Genomic DNA, 16,022 nt, shown 5'->3' with positions numbered 1-16,022 from the left:
AGTGTGTGCTGATAGAGAAATTAGCTACGTGGAGCCAAGACGTTTTTTGAACCAGGCTGTAAACATGATTATTTCTGCTGTAAAGATCTGCTTTTTTGAATTGGTATGTATGTGGTTTCCGGTACATCCGGAGACAGGCTCAAGCAGACAATCGATGAACAGCGGTTTTTAACACTTCTGCATTGGCTTCAATTCTCAAAGATGGAGGTTGCCGCTTGAGTGTGATGTATCCATAGACTGTATAAAATATGGACGTAGTATCCGTGACGTCACCCATCTGTTCCTGAGAGCAGTTTTGAAGCAAATCGACGGCAGCAGCCATATTGGTAATGCGGAACTCAACTAGGCAGAGTGTGACGTAGCGTGAGTCTCTTAGCCAATGGCTGTGTGTTCCCGACCGGGAGTCACGTCAGTCATGTCCTTATTTGGGCAAAACTCATAATCTTAATATCTTCTTAACCGTCACGTTAGAAAAAAATTCACCCCCCGTACAGTGTGTGCCATTAGAGAGATAAGCGTTGCCGAGCCATTTTTTGAACCAGGCTGTAAACATGTTTATTAATGCTGCAAAGATTGTCTTTTTCCCATTCATGTCTATGTGGTTTCTGGTGTTTCTGCAGCTAGCCTCAAGAGGATTTTCAATGTATTGCAGTTTATATCACTTCCGCATTGGCTTCATCGTTTGAGACTGGAGTTTGCAGCTTGGATGTATCATGTTGAATATGAACCCTCTCATACTGCTGCTTTTAAAGTCATTCTGCACTCTTGCATTGTTGCAAAACGATCCAGCATTAACGAACCTTGTCTACACAATGATCTCACATTGTGATACTGTAATATTGAGTGAAAGGGAGTCTATATCAGTCCCTCCAGGATTTCGCGGGATTTTTTTGTGATTGTTGCGGCCCAAAATGCCTGAATTTGCGACAGCTTTTTGTAAAAATTGCGGTAAAAGTTGCAATTTTTTTATTTATTTTTTCCCCAATAACATCTCAGGGGCAAGTAAATATGCTAAATTACAGATGTTTTTAGAAAACATTCTTGATGTGACCACTGTGACTGTATTTTGATTCACTTGATTCACAGAAAAACGCCATGAAAGGTCTGTATTGCACATTGCACCTCGCAGCGACAGTGGCACAGTCAGTCAGTTCACGGCACTCTGAAATTAATCTGCAACTTTGATGACGAGGAGTTCATCAAAACTTACTAAAGGTGTCTGATGTATCACCAAACTGGAATAAATCAAGCTGTAGACGAGGAGCTTTTTACGGTAATAGCGGCAAAAACGTCCACTATTAAACAGACGTCCCCCGGTTGTGTCTTTGTCACTAACGCACACTGGGGGTAAAAATAATCAATGAAGATGAGACAGATGCATGGAGGTGAGGAGAGCTGGTTCATAAAGCACACCTGCTGCAGGTAGGTGACCAAGCAAACTCTGAGCCCTTCAGATAATAACTCTAGTATCTATAAATAACAACGTTGTCATCGTCACTTGTCCTGCCTGCTGTCCCCTCTCTTCACCCGTTCTCCCTGCGTGTTTAGCTGTTGAAAAGAGCCGATCAAGTGAGGACTGATGTTTATGTTACAAGGAAGTCAGTTGATGATGAAACCAATGACGTACAGGGGCTGAGATTGAGGTAATTGGTCAAATTTGCAGGAAAGTTGCGGTGATTGTATAAAATTGCAAGGCTGCGAAAAAACCACACTGATTGGTTGAATTTGCGTTGCATTTGCGTCCTTCCTGGAGGGACTGCTATATAAAACATACTTCTGATTAATATACTCAAAAGATCAGACATATACAGAAAAAAGAAGTGTTGTGTGTGTGTGTGGATCTTGTTTTTGTTAACTCTTCACTGGTGCTTTTTTTTCTGGAGACATCTGAAATCCTTAAAACAAAATTAAAGTCTAATATTTCTCTCAGTAAAATTCTGTGCATGTGTTGGTTTGCTCTTCTGAAGTCCATTCGAAGTGTTGAGGCCCAGTTCAGGCTCCCATGCTGCTCCTTGGCTTTGCTGTCTGACTCTCTTATAAATGATTAAGGAGACTTTATTACAGTCTAACTGCTGGTGTCTCCCTCCCTCCCTCCTGTAGTCTCTCTCTCTCTCACCTAGTCTGGTTTCTTCCCTTTATCATTTCCCCATTGCTTTCTCTGTCTCATCCAGTCAGAGGCTCCCCCCCTCTTTCTTTCAGAGTCGATGCAGCAGACTGTTTATTTGTGGCATTGTGTGTCCCACTGGGTTCCTCTTGGTGGTCCTGTCTGCATTCACCTCTACTTTTTACTATCTGTCCTATAGCTTGAACTGAACATGACTTCTACTTCTTATAGAAACAAATACATATTTTTTGAGATCAGCAATTCAATCCACATCAGACATTATTGGCTGTGTATGCCAATAATAAATAGTTAAATCATCTTGATCTGATCCAAGTGTGTCACATGTTTCAGCAAAATATACAATGCCAATGCAAGGAGTGGAAAAGGCAAAGTGATGTGCTGCATTTGAGCCGAGGGGTGAAAATGAAAAAACTTAAATTTCATGTGGGTCAAAGGTTCAGTTTGGGTCGCAAACATGACTCAAGTTAAGCCGGTTTGGATCTGAAGGAGTGCAGGCTGTGTTTTTGTCTTGACTTTGACCCCAGTGTAGTTTCAATATCCTCTCTTACAACCTCACTCACACTCTGCTCTGCACAGTAGTCCGGTCAGCAAACATGTACCATGGAGTGTTATTAGTGGATAGAGCTTCACCCCTATTGTAACAGCATGAATCAAGACTGAAGTACAGACAGCAGGAGGAGGTGGGGGGTTAAATGAGAGGAATTTAATGAGCTTTTAACAAGAAAGTACAGCAAAAAAACGACTTCAGAGCTTCTGCATCTGAGAGAAGTCAATGCTCCCCGACTCAGCGTGCAGAAAGTCTGTGATCTGGAATTTCCACCCCTGTTTTCCATTATTTACCACATATGTCCCTGTTGACAGCAAGGCACTCACACTGCAGACCTGCTTCAGCATGAAAGCTATCTACTGGTACTTCCTGCAGTCAGCGCAACAAATTAAAGTAAATACTTGAGTAAAACCAGGCAAGGGGAAGGGATTCTTTATCAGGGTATCAGCCTGATATGGAGGGTATTCTATGGCATTAGCATTGAGTTTATATCAAACATTTAAACGTTGATGGGAGAATTGGGCTGGTGTGTTAGCCATAGCTCTACCGAGACTCAATAAAGGAATATCTTATGTGAGGGATGTGTCTGTTCCTCAAACAAGAAGTTATTTTAGCTGTTAAACCCTGACAACCATTCCTCTTAGAAGCTTTAATGAAGTCACTACACTGTAAAAATGAAAACTTAAAATTGTTGGCCTGAAAGTTCAATTTTGTTTCAAACTACATCAAAGTAGTTCTCTCAACTACCTGTATTCAGTTTGTTGTGTAAAGTTAATAATAATAATAATAATAATACCTAAGTTTTATATAGCACTTTTCAAGAACTCAAAGACGCTTTACAAGAGAGACAATAAATAAATAAATACAATAAAGACATATAAGACAAGCAGACGACAAGGGAAGAGGTGGAATAATTAATGTGTGGGGAATGCCTGTTTGAAAAGGTAAGTTTTTAACTGTTTCTTAAATGAATGAAGTGAGTCAGAAGCACGGATGTGTGGGGGGAGAGAGTTCCAGAGGGTGGGGGCGGCTATGGCAAAGGCCCGGTCCCCCAAGGTACGGTGCTTGGATTTAGTGATGGGAGTGAGGAGGTTGGAGTCAGAGGATCGGAGGCGGCGGGAGGGGTGGTAGTACTGGAGAAGGTCAGTGAGGTATGGGGGGGCCAGGTTATTGAGGGATTTGTACGTGGTGAGCAGGATCTTGAAATGGATGCGCTGTTTTACGGGGAGCCAGTGGAGCTGTTGAAGGACAGGGGTGATGTGGTCTCTGGAGCGGGAGTTGGTGAGTAGCCGGGCAGCAGAGTTCTGTACGTATTGTAGTTTTTGTAGATGGGAGGAGGGAAGACCATACAGGAGGCTATTACAGTAGTCGAGTCGTGAGGATATAAAAGCATGAATTAGGGTTTCAGCAGCGGATTTGGAGAGAGTGGGACGGAGGCGGGCGATGTTGCTGAGGTGAAAGAAGGCAGTTTTGGTGATGTGATGGATGTGGGGTTGGAAGGAGAGAGTCTGATCGAAGATGACGCCAAGGTTCTTGATCTGAGGGGAGGGGGTGACTGAGTGACCGTCTATGGAGAGCTTGAAGTCCTGGGTGGAGGGGAGGAGGGATTTGGGGCCGATGATGATGATTTCAGATTTGTTACTATTGAGTTTTAGAAAATTGGTGGTCATCCATGATTTTATTGCAAAGTTGGTCTCATTTCATAAGTTAGGTTGGCAAAACTGTAAATTATGGGTTTGAGGCTCGGCTAAATTATTTGAGTATGCTTCAGGCAAAGAACGGGGTCTCCAACTCAAATCTACAGGGGTCTTCCACACTTTCAATTCCCCACATGTGGCGCCATCTCTCCTGTCCTGTGTGGATTTGATCGCCCTAAAGGTGAGTGTTTGATTTGAGGATTGTATTGAAACTCTAGCTTTACAGTTGGTCAGTTGATGGTGAGTTGATTACCGGTTAATGTCACTTTAATTTGTTTAGTTAGTTTAATAAGGCATGGTCATTACCAATAGTTAGCCATCTTGAACATTAGCTAGCTACCTTGAAAGTGTGGAAACGGTGCAGTAACATGCAGTAACAAAGGAACATTTTCTGAACAAACAATAATAAGTTGGCACAACTTTCACTTCTTAGTATGTAGAACTCAAAAATTTAGGTTACACTACATATGAATGATAAGTGATCTCAACAAAAACTCATCAGTTGGCTTAAATGTAAGATTTCTAGTTTGCCTGAAAACTCAAAAATCTAGTACAGATAGTTGCCTTGAAATTTTGAGTTTTCAAAACAGTGTTCCGTCATTACCTGATCCGCCCCCTTCTTTTTCTTCTTCTTCTTGCCCCAGCAGCCAGAGCTCTCGCCATCCCGTCCATTGGCATCACACAGCAGGCTGTCCAGCTCCTCCAGCCCCCCCTGCTGGCCGTGGGATGTCTCTGCAGCCAGGCGGTACGACAGGTTCCTCAGGATGCAAACACAGTTCTCCACAGTCTGCAGAAAAAGAGTCAGGAGAGACGAAATATGAAGCGAGGCAGGAGGAAGAGAGCGTGGGTTGAAGAGGAGGGGATGTAAAAACGCGAAGTATGAAAGACTCCATTGAAAAAGTCGTGTTTGATGTCGTTTAATGAAACATATCGTTTAAAAACAGCTCGCAAACTCAAAATCAGAGCATGCTAATAAAAACCACCCACTCTCACACTTGGACACTGTCGGCCCTCCACTCCCACCCACCAGCCAGACAGAGGCAGAGTGAGAGACACAGACAGCCGGATAAGTAAGGAAGAAATGTAATATCGTAGGTAATATGCTGCAGGATTCTGTTAGCTCTGACTTTGAAATGAGATGAGGAGAAACTCAGGTAAATGAGGAAAAATGACAAGTCTGATATTCTGCATCACGCCCCATTAAACACCAAGTTTAGAGGCAAACTCCCCAGCTGAGGGCCGCGTGACAGTGTATGTTGTCTGCGCTTAAGTGTGTACCTTTGATGAGTGTGTGCTTGCAGGTGCATGATTGTGTTCAGTCCCTCTGAGGAAAAAGGGGAGTCATGGAGTCACCAGAGTGGAAACTAGCAAAGACAAATCATCAATCTTGTCTCCGTCTGACCGTTGGTTTATGCAAAAACAAGGAGGGAGCGTAATTGAACAGCCTAAAGAGATGCAGCAAACACAACAATGTCTCACTCCAGCGAGCCGCAGTCATGTCTGAAATTCTATTCACAGATTATTATAGAATCATGTAGGAGAAGTTCTATTTATTCACAATACGCTTTGACATTTCATACTTCCAACTCTTATTAGCATTTAGTCCACACCTCGTGTTCGCTGCTCACCATGTGGACTAAGACGAGTCTTGATTCTGGTTTGAAATTCACTTATGTCTCCACAGAGAGGTCAGAGGTCAGGGCCAGTAACCGAACAAAAGCCTCACAGGAGATATCAGCTCTTAAAATTGTTCAAGTTTCCACAAAACAAGCAATCCAAGACCTCATCTTTCTCTCACGCTGAAAGGATTTGTCTGTGTGACCTTGTGTTTTTAGAATACGCTCACTCTTCCAGGACACACACACACACACGCACGCACGCACGCACGCACGCACGCACGCACGCACACACACACACACGCACACACACAATAATGGACTTACAGTAAATTACTTCAAATGTGCTGCAGTGGGGAGCACATTGGAGTCAAGCTGTTGAAGCTATAGTCTTTTCATAGACTATAGCTCTGCTTTTAACACCATCCTCCCTCACAGACTAATGTCCAAACTCAAGGACATGGGACTTCCACACTCGGTCTGTCTTTGGATTAAGGATTTCTTGTCAGACTGTCCACAGAGGGTTATGTGGGACTCCACACCTCCACAGCCCTCAGCCTCAGCACTGGCTCCCCACAGGGCTGTGTGCTGAGTCCTCTACACCCACGCCTGTGCCCCCACCAACCAAGGCAACGCAATCATCAAATTTGCAGATGACAGCACGGTAGTGGGGCTCATCTCTGGGGGGGCACAAGTCCGCCTACAGAGTGAAGGTGGAACAGTTGACAGGAGGGTGCAGAGACAACAATCTGCATCTTAATAAGGAGCTCATTGTGGACTTTAGGAGAAAGAACAATGACATCCAGCCTGTGGAATCTCGCTTAATTTCCTATTATACTCGTGCATTTTTCTTGTTATATTCATGTATTCTCTCTTAATAGTTATATTCATATGTTTTCTTTTTGTATGACTTATCAAGTAACAAGCTAATAGTAGGGTATAAGACCAGCGATCTGTGCAGTTCCTAGAAAACATGTTTGACCGAGGTCAGATCTATTCGCCTCTGTATCACAAGGTCAGTCAGCCAGGATGTGATAGTTCATCTTTGCTGAATTGCTTTGCAAGCACAGGAAATGTTAGCTTGTGCTTTTAATTACGGTTGTATGTAAGCTTAGGGGATTTCTGGCTACCAATGCCACGCGCTTCATGCTAAATGTATAACCACATGTGCTGATGTGTGCACATTTAGAATCTTCTATGCATTGTGGCTTATAGGTCACAAGACTGATGTATGTCTCTATTGTTCCCGTGTGCTATAGCTCTAATCGACACCTTTTACCCTTAATTGCAAACCACACGCTTCCCTCCTCCCCAGTGCACGAAGAGATGTATAAATAACTGAATGCTTCTCTAATTGGACAGAGAACTTTCAGATGCTCTATGAGTACGCTGTAACTTCTCTCTCACGCTGCGTGAATAAACTTTGTGTGTAAACTTTTATACTGAGTTTGAAGCCTCATTTCTGGTCACTGCTCCGCTGGACGATCGCCTCACGCCGGGCCACGCCACCACAAGCCCTTATTCATAGGCGGGGTCTGCGTGGACAGGGTGTCAGACTTCCACTTCCTAGGAGTCCAAATCACGGAGGACCTGACCTGGAGCACAAACACAGCTGAAGTGTTGAAGAAGGCCCAGCAGAGACTTTATTTCCTGAGAGTTCTCAGGAGGAACAACATCCCTCAGAAGCTGCTGGTGTCCTTCTATCGCTGCTCGATAGAGAGCATCCTGATCTGCTGTTTCTATGTGTGGTTCTCCAGCTGCACAGTGGCGCAGAGGAAAGCGCTCCATGGGGTCATAAAGGTGGCTCAGAGGGTCATGCCCTCTCCCCTCCATGGAAGAACTTCAGTTTTCGCTGCCTCAGGAGAGCCCAAAACATAGTGCAGGACTCATCGCATCCTGGTCACCATTTTTCTGAACGGCTGCCATCAGGCAGGAGATACAGGTGCATGAAAAGTAGGACAAATAGACTTAAAAAAATGTTTCTACCACACAGCCATCAACATACTGACCGCTGCTAAAACATAAATTCAGTACTGAGATATCTTGCCTAAGGGAATTGTGCGATGGATGTCCAAAGTAGATGTATGTGTGGGTTCGTCTGTCTTGTGGGTTTCTGTGTTTTCTTAGCACATATCTTTTTGTATTATCTATTTGCATTGAAACAAGATTGCACTTAATTTTGTTGTACTTGTGACAATGATAATAAAGATATTCTATTCTATTCTGAGCATCCACATCATAGCTCAATGAATTATCAGCCCTATGTTGGTTGTGTCTGCAGAATGATGTTCTCAGTGTATCAGGTCTCACACCATCATTTTAAATGACTGTATCAGTTAAGATAATTGGTTCTTAGCTGTGTGCCTGCACATGCTGTGAAACCTATTTAAATGTCTCTGAAGCTTCCTCACATCTTCCTTACAGCATAATAGCAGCAATCTGTAGATTGTGTTAAACGGGAGAATCGACTATGAAACATAATTGTCACATTACGTAGGGTGAATATTTCTCTGATCTTTTAGAAACTCTGTCTGCGCGCGTGGACATGAAAGGGAAGAATAGAGACGGCTTAAACTGTCTCGATCAAAAAGCAAATTCTGAAGAAAGCTGAAAAAAAAGGGCGAGGAAGATTTATGTGAGAGCACTCAGACCGGATTATACAAGTATAGAAGTATAAACTAGCATCTTCCAGCTGTTAGCTTTTCCCTGACAGCCCCTTTAAAAAGTGTCTGCATACCGTTAGAGCGAGTCAGTGTGTGAACATGACGAGTAATAGCCGCCAAAATTCACCCTGAGCGAGTGGACGTGTTGAAGACGTTCACAGAGAGAAGCTTTTCCTTGTTTTATACTCTTTACTGCTCGTCTTTGTTGTTTGTTTATTGTTTTAGGTTTGTTTATTACCCGACTTTCTTTCGTTGGTTGAACCTCGGATACAGGAGGAACAATGGGTTTTTCGTCCTGGCCGTGGAACACTGGACCAGCTCTACACCCTCGGGAGGGTGCTGGAGGGGGCATGGGAGTTTGCCCAACCAGTCCACATGTGCTTTGTGGACCTGGAGAAGGCTTACGACCGTGTCCCCCGAGGTATCTTTTGGAGGGTGCTCCGGGAATATGGGGTGGATGGCCTGTTGCTACGGGCCATTCAGTCTCTGTATTGTCGGAGCCAGAGTCTGGTTCGCATTGCCGGCAGTAAGTCGAATTCGTTCCCGGTGGGGGTTGGACTCCGCCAGGGCTGCCCTTTGTCACAGGTTCTGTTCATAACTTTTATAGACAGAATTTCTGGGCGCAGCCAAGTGGCAGGGGGTTTCCGGTTCGGTGGCCTTGGGATTCCGTCTCTGCTCTTTGCAGATGATGTCGTCCTATTGGCTCCATCGAGCGGTGACCTCCAGCTCGCGCTGGGACGGTTTGCAGCTGAGTGTGAAGCAGCGGGGATGGGGATCAGCACCTCCAAGTCTGAGGCCATGGTGCTCTGTCGGAAAAGGGTGGCCTGCCCTCTCCGGTTCGGAGGGGAGTCTTTTGCCCCAGGCGGAGGAGTTCAAGTATCTCGGGGTCTTGTTCACGAGTGAGGGGAAAAGGGAGCGGGAGATTGACAGACGGATCGGGGCGGCGTCTGCAGTGATGCGGACGCTGTACCGGTCTGTCGTGGTGAAGAGAGAGCTGAGCCAGAAGGCAAGGCTCTCAATTTACCGGTCAATCTACGTTCCGACCCTCACCTATGGTCACGAGCTGTGGGTAGTGACCGAAAGAACGAGATCGCGAATACAAGCGGCCGAAATGAGCTTTCTCCACAGGGTGTCTGGGCTCAGACTTAGAGATAGGGTCAGGAGCTCAGACATCCGGGAGAGGCTCAAAGTAGAGCCGCTGCTCCTCCGGATCGAGAGGAGCCAGATGAGGTGGTTCGGGCATCTGGTTAGGATGCCTCCCGGGCGTCTCCCTGGGGAGGTGTTTCGGGCATGTCCGACTGGGAGGAGGCCACGGGGAAGGCCCAGGACACGCTGGCGAGACTATGTCTCTCAGCTGGCCTGGGAGCGCCTCGGTATCCTCCCAGAAGAGCTGGTGGAAGTGGCCGGGGAGAGGAGTGTCTGGGCTTCCCCGCTGAGACTGCTGCCCCCGCGACCCGGACCCGGATAAGCGGAAGAAGATGGATGGATGGATGGATGGACCCGACTTTCTTACTGCCTTCTTACTTCCCCCTAACAAAGGTACATAATTCTGAATAGCAAGTGCCGGGGCGATCAGATCATGTATATTATCTCAAATCAATTCACAGAAAGGTGTTACTGCACATTTATACAGTTTATGACTTTATCGCTTCCTGTTGACAATGTGGCAAAATGGTAAACAACTGTTTTAATATTACGTTCAATTTATTTGGGGAGCACAAAACTGTATATCTGTGGTAAATGGCGGTGAAGCTGCCAGAGAGCAAGCATCGCATCTGTGGTTTATTTACTTATTTACCCCTTAACAGGTAAAAAAATAAGTATTTAATGTTCTTTTACTGTGAGTTATCAATGTTTACCTGTTTTCTTGTGTTTTATTAATCTTATAACCGTTTTGAAGAGCTGATTAAAGTTAAGGCTACTGAAAGAGTTTGATGCTAGTTAAGTTTTGTCTAACATGCCGCTGCTATGGCGCCACAAGATGGCAGTGTTGGCGCATGTAAGTGTGAATGTGATGAAAATGTGATTTTGACTTATTTTGTTAAGATATTAAATTCCCGGTGAAGCTGCCAGAGAGGAAGCATCGCGTCTGTGGTTTATTTACTTATTTACCCCTTAACAGGGCACAACACTGGACGTAGTATTCGTGACGTCACCCATCTGTTTCTGAAGAGCTGTTTTGAGACCAATCGGCTGCGGCAGCCATATTGCTTCTGTCGAGCCAGTGTGACGTAAAGAGGCGGGCTTTGAGCCTCCTAGACCAACAGCTGCAGTGTTCCCACAGGCAGCTGTGCCTCTCATTGGAAGACTGGTAATCTCAATATCTTCGAAATTGCCGAATTAGAAAAAAATTCACCCCCCTCACAGTGAGAGGACGTCGACTATTCAGACTACACTCATCTTTTGTACCAGGCTGTAAACATGTTTATTAATGCTGCAAAGATCGTCTTTTCCCCATTCATGTGTATGTGACTTCCGGTACTTCCGGAGCCAGCCTCAAGCGGATCCTCGATGAACTGCAGCTTTTAACACTTCCACATTGACTCATATTTTTAGACCGGAGGTTGCCGCTTGGGACCAGCTCTCAGTTATGCTGCTATAGGCTCAGACTGCTGGGGGAACTGGTACACTGGGATCCTGTCTGTCCATCGCTCTCCTCCGCCTGCCTGTCTCTTAAGGCTGATTTATACTTCTGCATCGAATCGACGGCATAGCCTACGCCGGAGGTCCGTGTTGCTCCCGTACCTACGCAGAGGCCTACACATGTACCTGGCGTGCACCTCCTCAAAAATGTAACTACGTGTAGAAGGGATGCAGACCGCAAGCCCTGTGATTGGTCGGCTCCGCGGCATTGTATTTATCGCATTTACAGCACTTCCAGGATCCCCGCTCATCGACTGCTCATCAGCCGTGTGTTTCATCTCCTCCTCTCTATTCTTCATGTAATCATGTCTGTATGATAAACAGCAACATGTATCAGCTGTAGATTAACATAACACGCTCTGAATCTCTGTGGAAAAGTAAACAGAGATCGTAGCGGGGCCCTCAAGTGTTTTGGACAAAAACTGCTTTGCGACATGGACACATTGACGCACAAGTATGTGGTGCTCATGTCCATGTCAGCCCCTGCTGCGTAGCGGACACGCAGAAGTATAAATCAGCCTTTAGAGGATGGGAGCAGAAACAGGAAGTAAGACAAGGTGCAAATACGTGCGTATTGCAATTGAGGCGTGGAGAAAATGTGGAGGTGATAAATAACCATTGATATACAATCATGCAGTGAGTCTACCTGTGATGCAGTACTTCTCACATTATTGACCAATGTGATTAATTATGACTTATTAATCACAAAGACAATAATCAATTAGATTAAATATCCAATCACTAGCACATACACTACATCATACATGTCCTCATACAGAAACAGTGATTCAGAATCTTTCACCATCATGACAGATTCCTCCTCCTCCTCCTCAGCCAACCCCCTGCAACTAAACCAAATGGAGGATTTAAGTTTCAGACTGCGTACGACACAGATAATCTCAGTGCTGTGAGATGCATGTGTGAAAAGAAAGTTCCCCGAAATATCAGAGCTCTGGTGTCCTGAAATGATCTGTAGAATATCAGGAGTACATGTGTGAAAGGGATTTATGAGATGTTTTCCCTGCAATTATTTTAATGAGAAAGCAGATCAGTCCGCCAGCTAAACTGGAAGATAAGTCGACGTGCGAGGAGAAGGAAGTCTGGGCAGAGCAGGTGTGCAAACACAAGATGAAAAAGCAAGCAGAGTACAAACTGAGCATGTGGCTAATGCGTGTCGCAGTTTCAACGGTGACCACTCGCCGGTTCACCTGCCAATCAATCTCTGTTACTGTGGCGACAGCAGTACCTCTCCAGTGACTGCAGCGAGGTGGTGAAGAGGGGCCGGCGGTTTAACAGTGATTAAGGATAGCCATTTAGAGAGGCCGGGAGACGGAGACCTTGAGGAGTCAGTCATCCACAACACTGTTTATGTAGTATTGAGTGGCCCCCCACACACACACTGTGTCAGGAACACAGACTTCACGGCAACATGAACATGTCCTTACACAGAAAAACACAACAGGAACATAAACCCGCTCAACTTTGACTACTGGCAGGAAGAGGAGCTGCAATCGTTTCAATTTACCCGAAATAAAACATGCTGATTGAGTTCACGCTGCTTCAATTCTCTCTCGTGGCTTCAGGCGGTGAAAGGTGTTTTTCAGAGAGAGAGGGATGTGACATTTTTCTCTGTTCTAGCCCATCATTATGATTATTTTAATGGAAAATATGTTTATTGCTTTGTTTTTTATTACATACGAGCACTGTACCCTCACCCTGTCCTCACCGAAGGAAGACAAAAAAAGCAGTGCATCCATCATCCGCGATAAGAGCAGCCAGTTTCTCATCAGACAAACAAATAACCAGATTAAAACAAAATGCAGATACATGGTTTATATCAAGGTTCCCAAACTTTTCAGCTTGTGACCCCCCAAAATATAGGTGCCAAAGACTTGCGAGCCCCACTGTCCTTCAAAGTGGCCTCATGTAGCTGGTCTGCAGAAAATGACCCTACATATATGAGCATGTGTCTGTGTTTCATGTGCTGTTATGAATTAACCTGCTGCTACTGATGCTTTTCATAATTAACTGTTCACTAACCCTAAACTTAGGAGTCATCTGGCAACAAAAAAGGCCTAAAAACTCATTACACTTTCAATTTTCAAGGTTTTATTTCAAATTTAGCTACTATTTTTGTCAATATTTGTTTACTATAATGAGTAAAATTGACTATTTTTAGATAACTTAAAGAAAAACATTCTGGAAGACATCTCACGTCACCCCTATTTGTGTCTCGTGACCCCCCAGGGAGTCCTGACCCCCGCTTTGGGAACCCCTGGTTTATATCACATAACATTAGTAGTTAGCATGAACTTTCAGATATGGTTCCAGATCCAATCAAACATATGACCTCTGATTTTGTTATTAAATCTCAGGGGGTTGGGGGGATTTATAGCTGATAGCACCAAATATTGTGCATTTTATTCTCTTGCTATCGGCTCCGTCTCAAGGTCTGATTTACCAAAAGATTGTGCAAATGAAATTCGAACGCAAAAAAAGCCATATTCTGCAAGCTAGGTGTGTGAATCGACGGGTGACTCATGATAAAATATGATAAGTAAGGAGTGTGATTGCATTATATTTGTATTACGGTCGTCTAAAATGCAGTACTGTTGCTAATTTTGTTATTACACCATCGTTACTGATCAAACAATTATTTTATTACATGCATTACTTTAAGTTCAGTCAAACAACGTAGGTTATCTTAAGCTTAAAGGTGACATATCACACTTTTTTCATCAATATATATTGGTCTAAGAGGTCCCTAAAACATGTCTTTAAAGTTTATGATCAAAAAAACACTTTGAAATCAGATTTTGGCATGCCTGAAAAACCCTCTTCTTCAGCCCTCCTCAGAACACTCTGTTTTCTCTCTGACCACGCCCCCTCAGGAAGTGGATGTGCCTCGGCTCTCCGGCACGTTGATCTAATGTTTACATGTTGGCTGAATATACACGGCTGCTCAGAGATCGCGTTACTTCAACCCTCTGAATCTGATCCTGAATCTGATCCTGACGGAGAGGCGCCTGTAGCAGGACCTTTCTGAAGGATTGGTCACAGATTTAGTGTTTCTTGTTGTTTTATTTATCAGTATGTAGACGTGTGTCTTGGTACACAGCTACGAACATGTAGCTATGTGGCTATGCTAACTAGCGCTAGCACTTATCCATGATAAATAAAAATCATCCACTAGATCTTCAAATCTGCAGACGTGGGGAGTAAAACCGACCTTTGTGTTTATTAAGACAGCCTACAACTAGCATGCCTCCCTCCTAAGCTCCTTGTTAGCACACATTTGTGCAGGTAATGAAAAACGGAGGAGGGATTCAGTATTATTTTATACAGTCTATGGGCTGAACAAGCTCCGAGCTCTGACTCCGTGACAGACCGGATATTGTTGTTACGTAACAAAAACACTGAAGTCTGAAACGGCTCGTTTCACACACATTTACAGAAAGGTGGAGAAATCAGAACAGGGGCAGAATGGATTCTTTTCATTCTCGGGGGGTTTGTAGACATGCCAGGGACACATATTTCAGGTAGAGAACCATTAAAAAGTCAATTTTGCATGATATGTCACCTTTAATAATAATAAATGCAGCTGAACAGTCATTATGTCTGGTGTCTATTGGCGCCTCATTTCTCCTCACAGATGAACTCGTGTGCAGAAACTGAGGAGTAATGAGTTAGGACTAACCCGCAACAGAGCCTACAGGTGGATGCTGGGGAGGAGGTGGAGTTGAAAGTTTGCATGCAGCACTGGAGAGTCAGGAAGTCATGCAGCTTAAATAGACCGCCGAATGAGAGGATGTTTGGTCAGCTGATAGAGGACGAGGTGTCAGAATGAATCCGTGCAGCTAGAGTTGCCTGAATGAACAAGCTTGCAGGCTGCGCTCCATTTCTTCAACTATCTGCATAAAATACACATTTTAAGCTTAACCTTGTGACTGTACTTGTGACTGTACTTGTAACAGCTACAGTCATATATTCAAGTGATGTTGATAACTACAGCCGGGTCTTGTTCAGTCAGCTTCCGTTCCTCTGACGCCGTCAGTAAAACTCCCCCCATGTGAGTAAAGATGGAAGTCTTATGCATCATGCTAGTTTGTAGCACAAAGAAATGCATGTCCCACATGTTGTCTATAAACTCAGGAGTCATGAAGTCCAACCATCGCAGGTCGGGCCTTTTCTCTGCAGACTTGAGCGCATCCTCCACCTCTCCTTTGGTCTCAGCATAAAGAAGTTTTTTCTTTATTTCTTCTATTTGGTTTTGAGAATGGGCAGCACATCTTTTAACTTCCTTTCACCGCTATCCCTCTGTCATCTTCTGTTCTTTTGCCACCATCGACTTCTTTGGCCAATTAACTTCTATCCATGAAGCCCTTACTCATACCATTGGTTCAGAGATCTGAATGTTGTTTTTTTCCGCATCGATAAATATCAGAATATTGATTATAGGGATGGGCAATGATTTTATAAATATCAAAGAGTTACATTGAATATTTTCTTATTTTAAAAGTACAATTTTTCATCGTTTTTACCGGTGCCTGCTTGTAATACAGTATTCCTGCCAGACGGTGGCTGTAGAGCGACTTAAAGCTGTTTGCTAACCACATTAAGTAACAGAAGAAGAAGAATGCTAACTGCATTAAAAAGTAAAAGAAGAAGAAAACATTAGCCACAGTGGTGGCAATTTTCTCTGTTTCTGAATCTCACACTACTACACATGTA

At 44.2% G+C, this 16,022-nt stretch overlaps 1 protein-coding gene across 2 annotated transcripts in view; it reads right to left on the bottom strand.

The window, feature by feature from the left end:
• The window catches only part of ctnnd2a (catenin (cadherin-associated protein), delta 2a), a 518,337-nt gene that overhangs the window by 79,309 nt on the left and 423,006 nt on the right, over positions 1 to 16,022 (bottom strand). For both annotated transcript variants that reach the window (XM_034706751.1, XM_034706750.1), the window contains exon 17: positions 4,974 to 5,156. In XM_034706751.1, the coding sequence (XP_034562642.1) occupies positions 4,974 to 5,156 (183 nt within the window). The remainder of the gene's footprint in view (positions 1 to 4,973; positions 5,157 to 16,022) is intronic.

This window comes from Notolabrus celidotus, chromosome 17, assembly GCF_009762535.1.
Source record: "Notolabrus celidotus isolate fNotCel1 chromosome 17, fNotCel1.pri, whole genome shotgun sequence".
NCBI classification, from domain to species: domain Eukaryota; kingdom Metazoa; phylum Chordata; class Actinopteri; order Labriformes; family Labridae; genus Notolabrus; species Notolabrus celidotus.
This window is presented reverse-complemented; position numbering and strand designations above follow the sequence as displayed.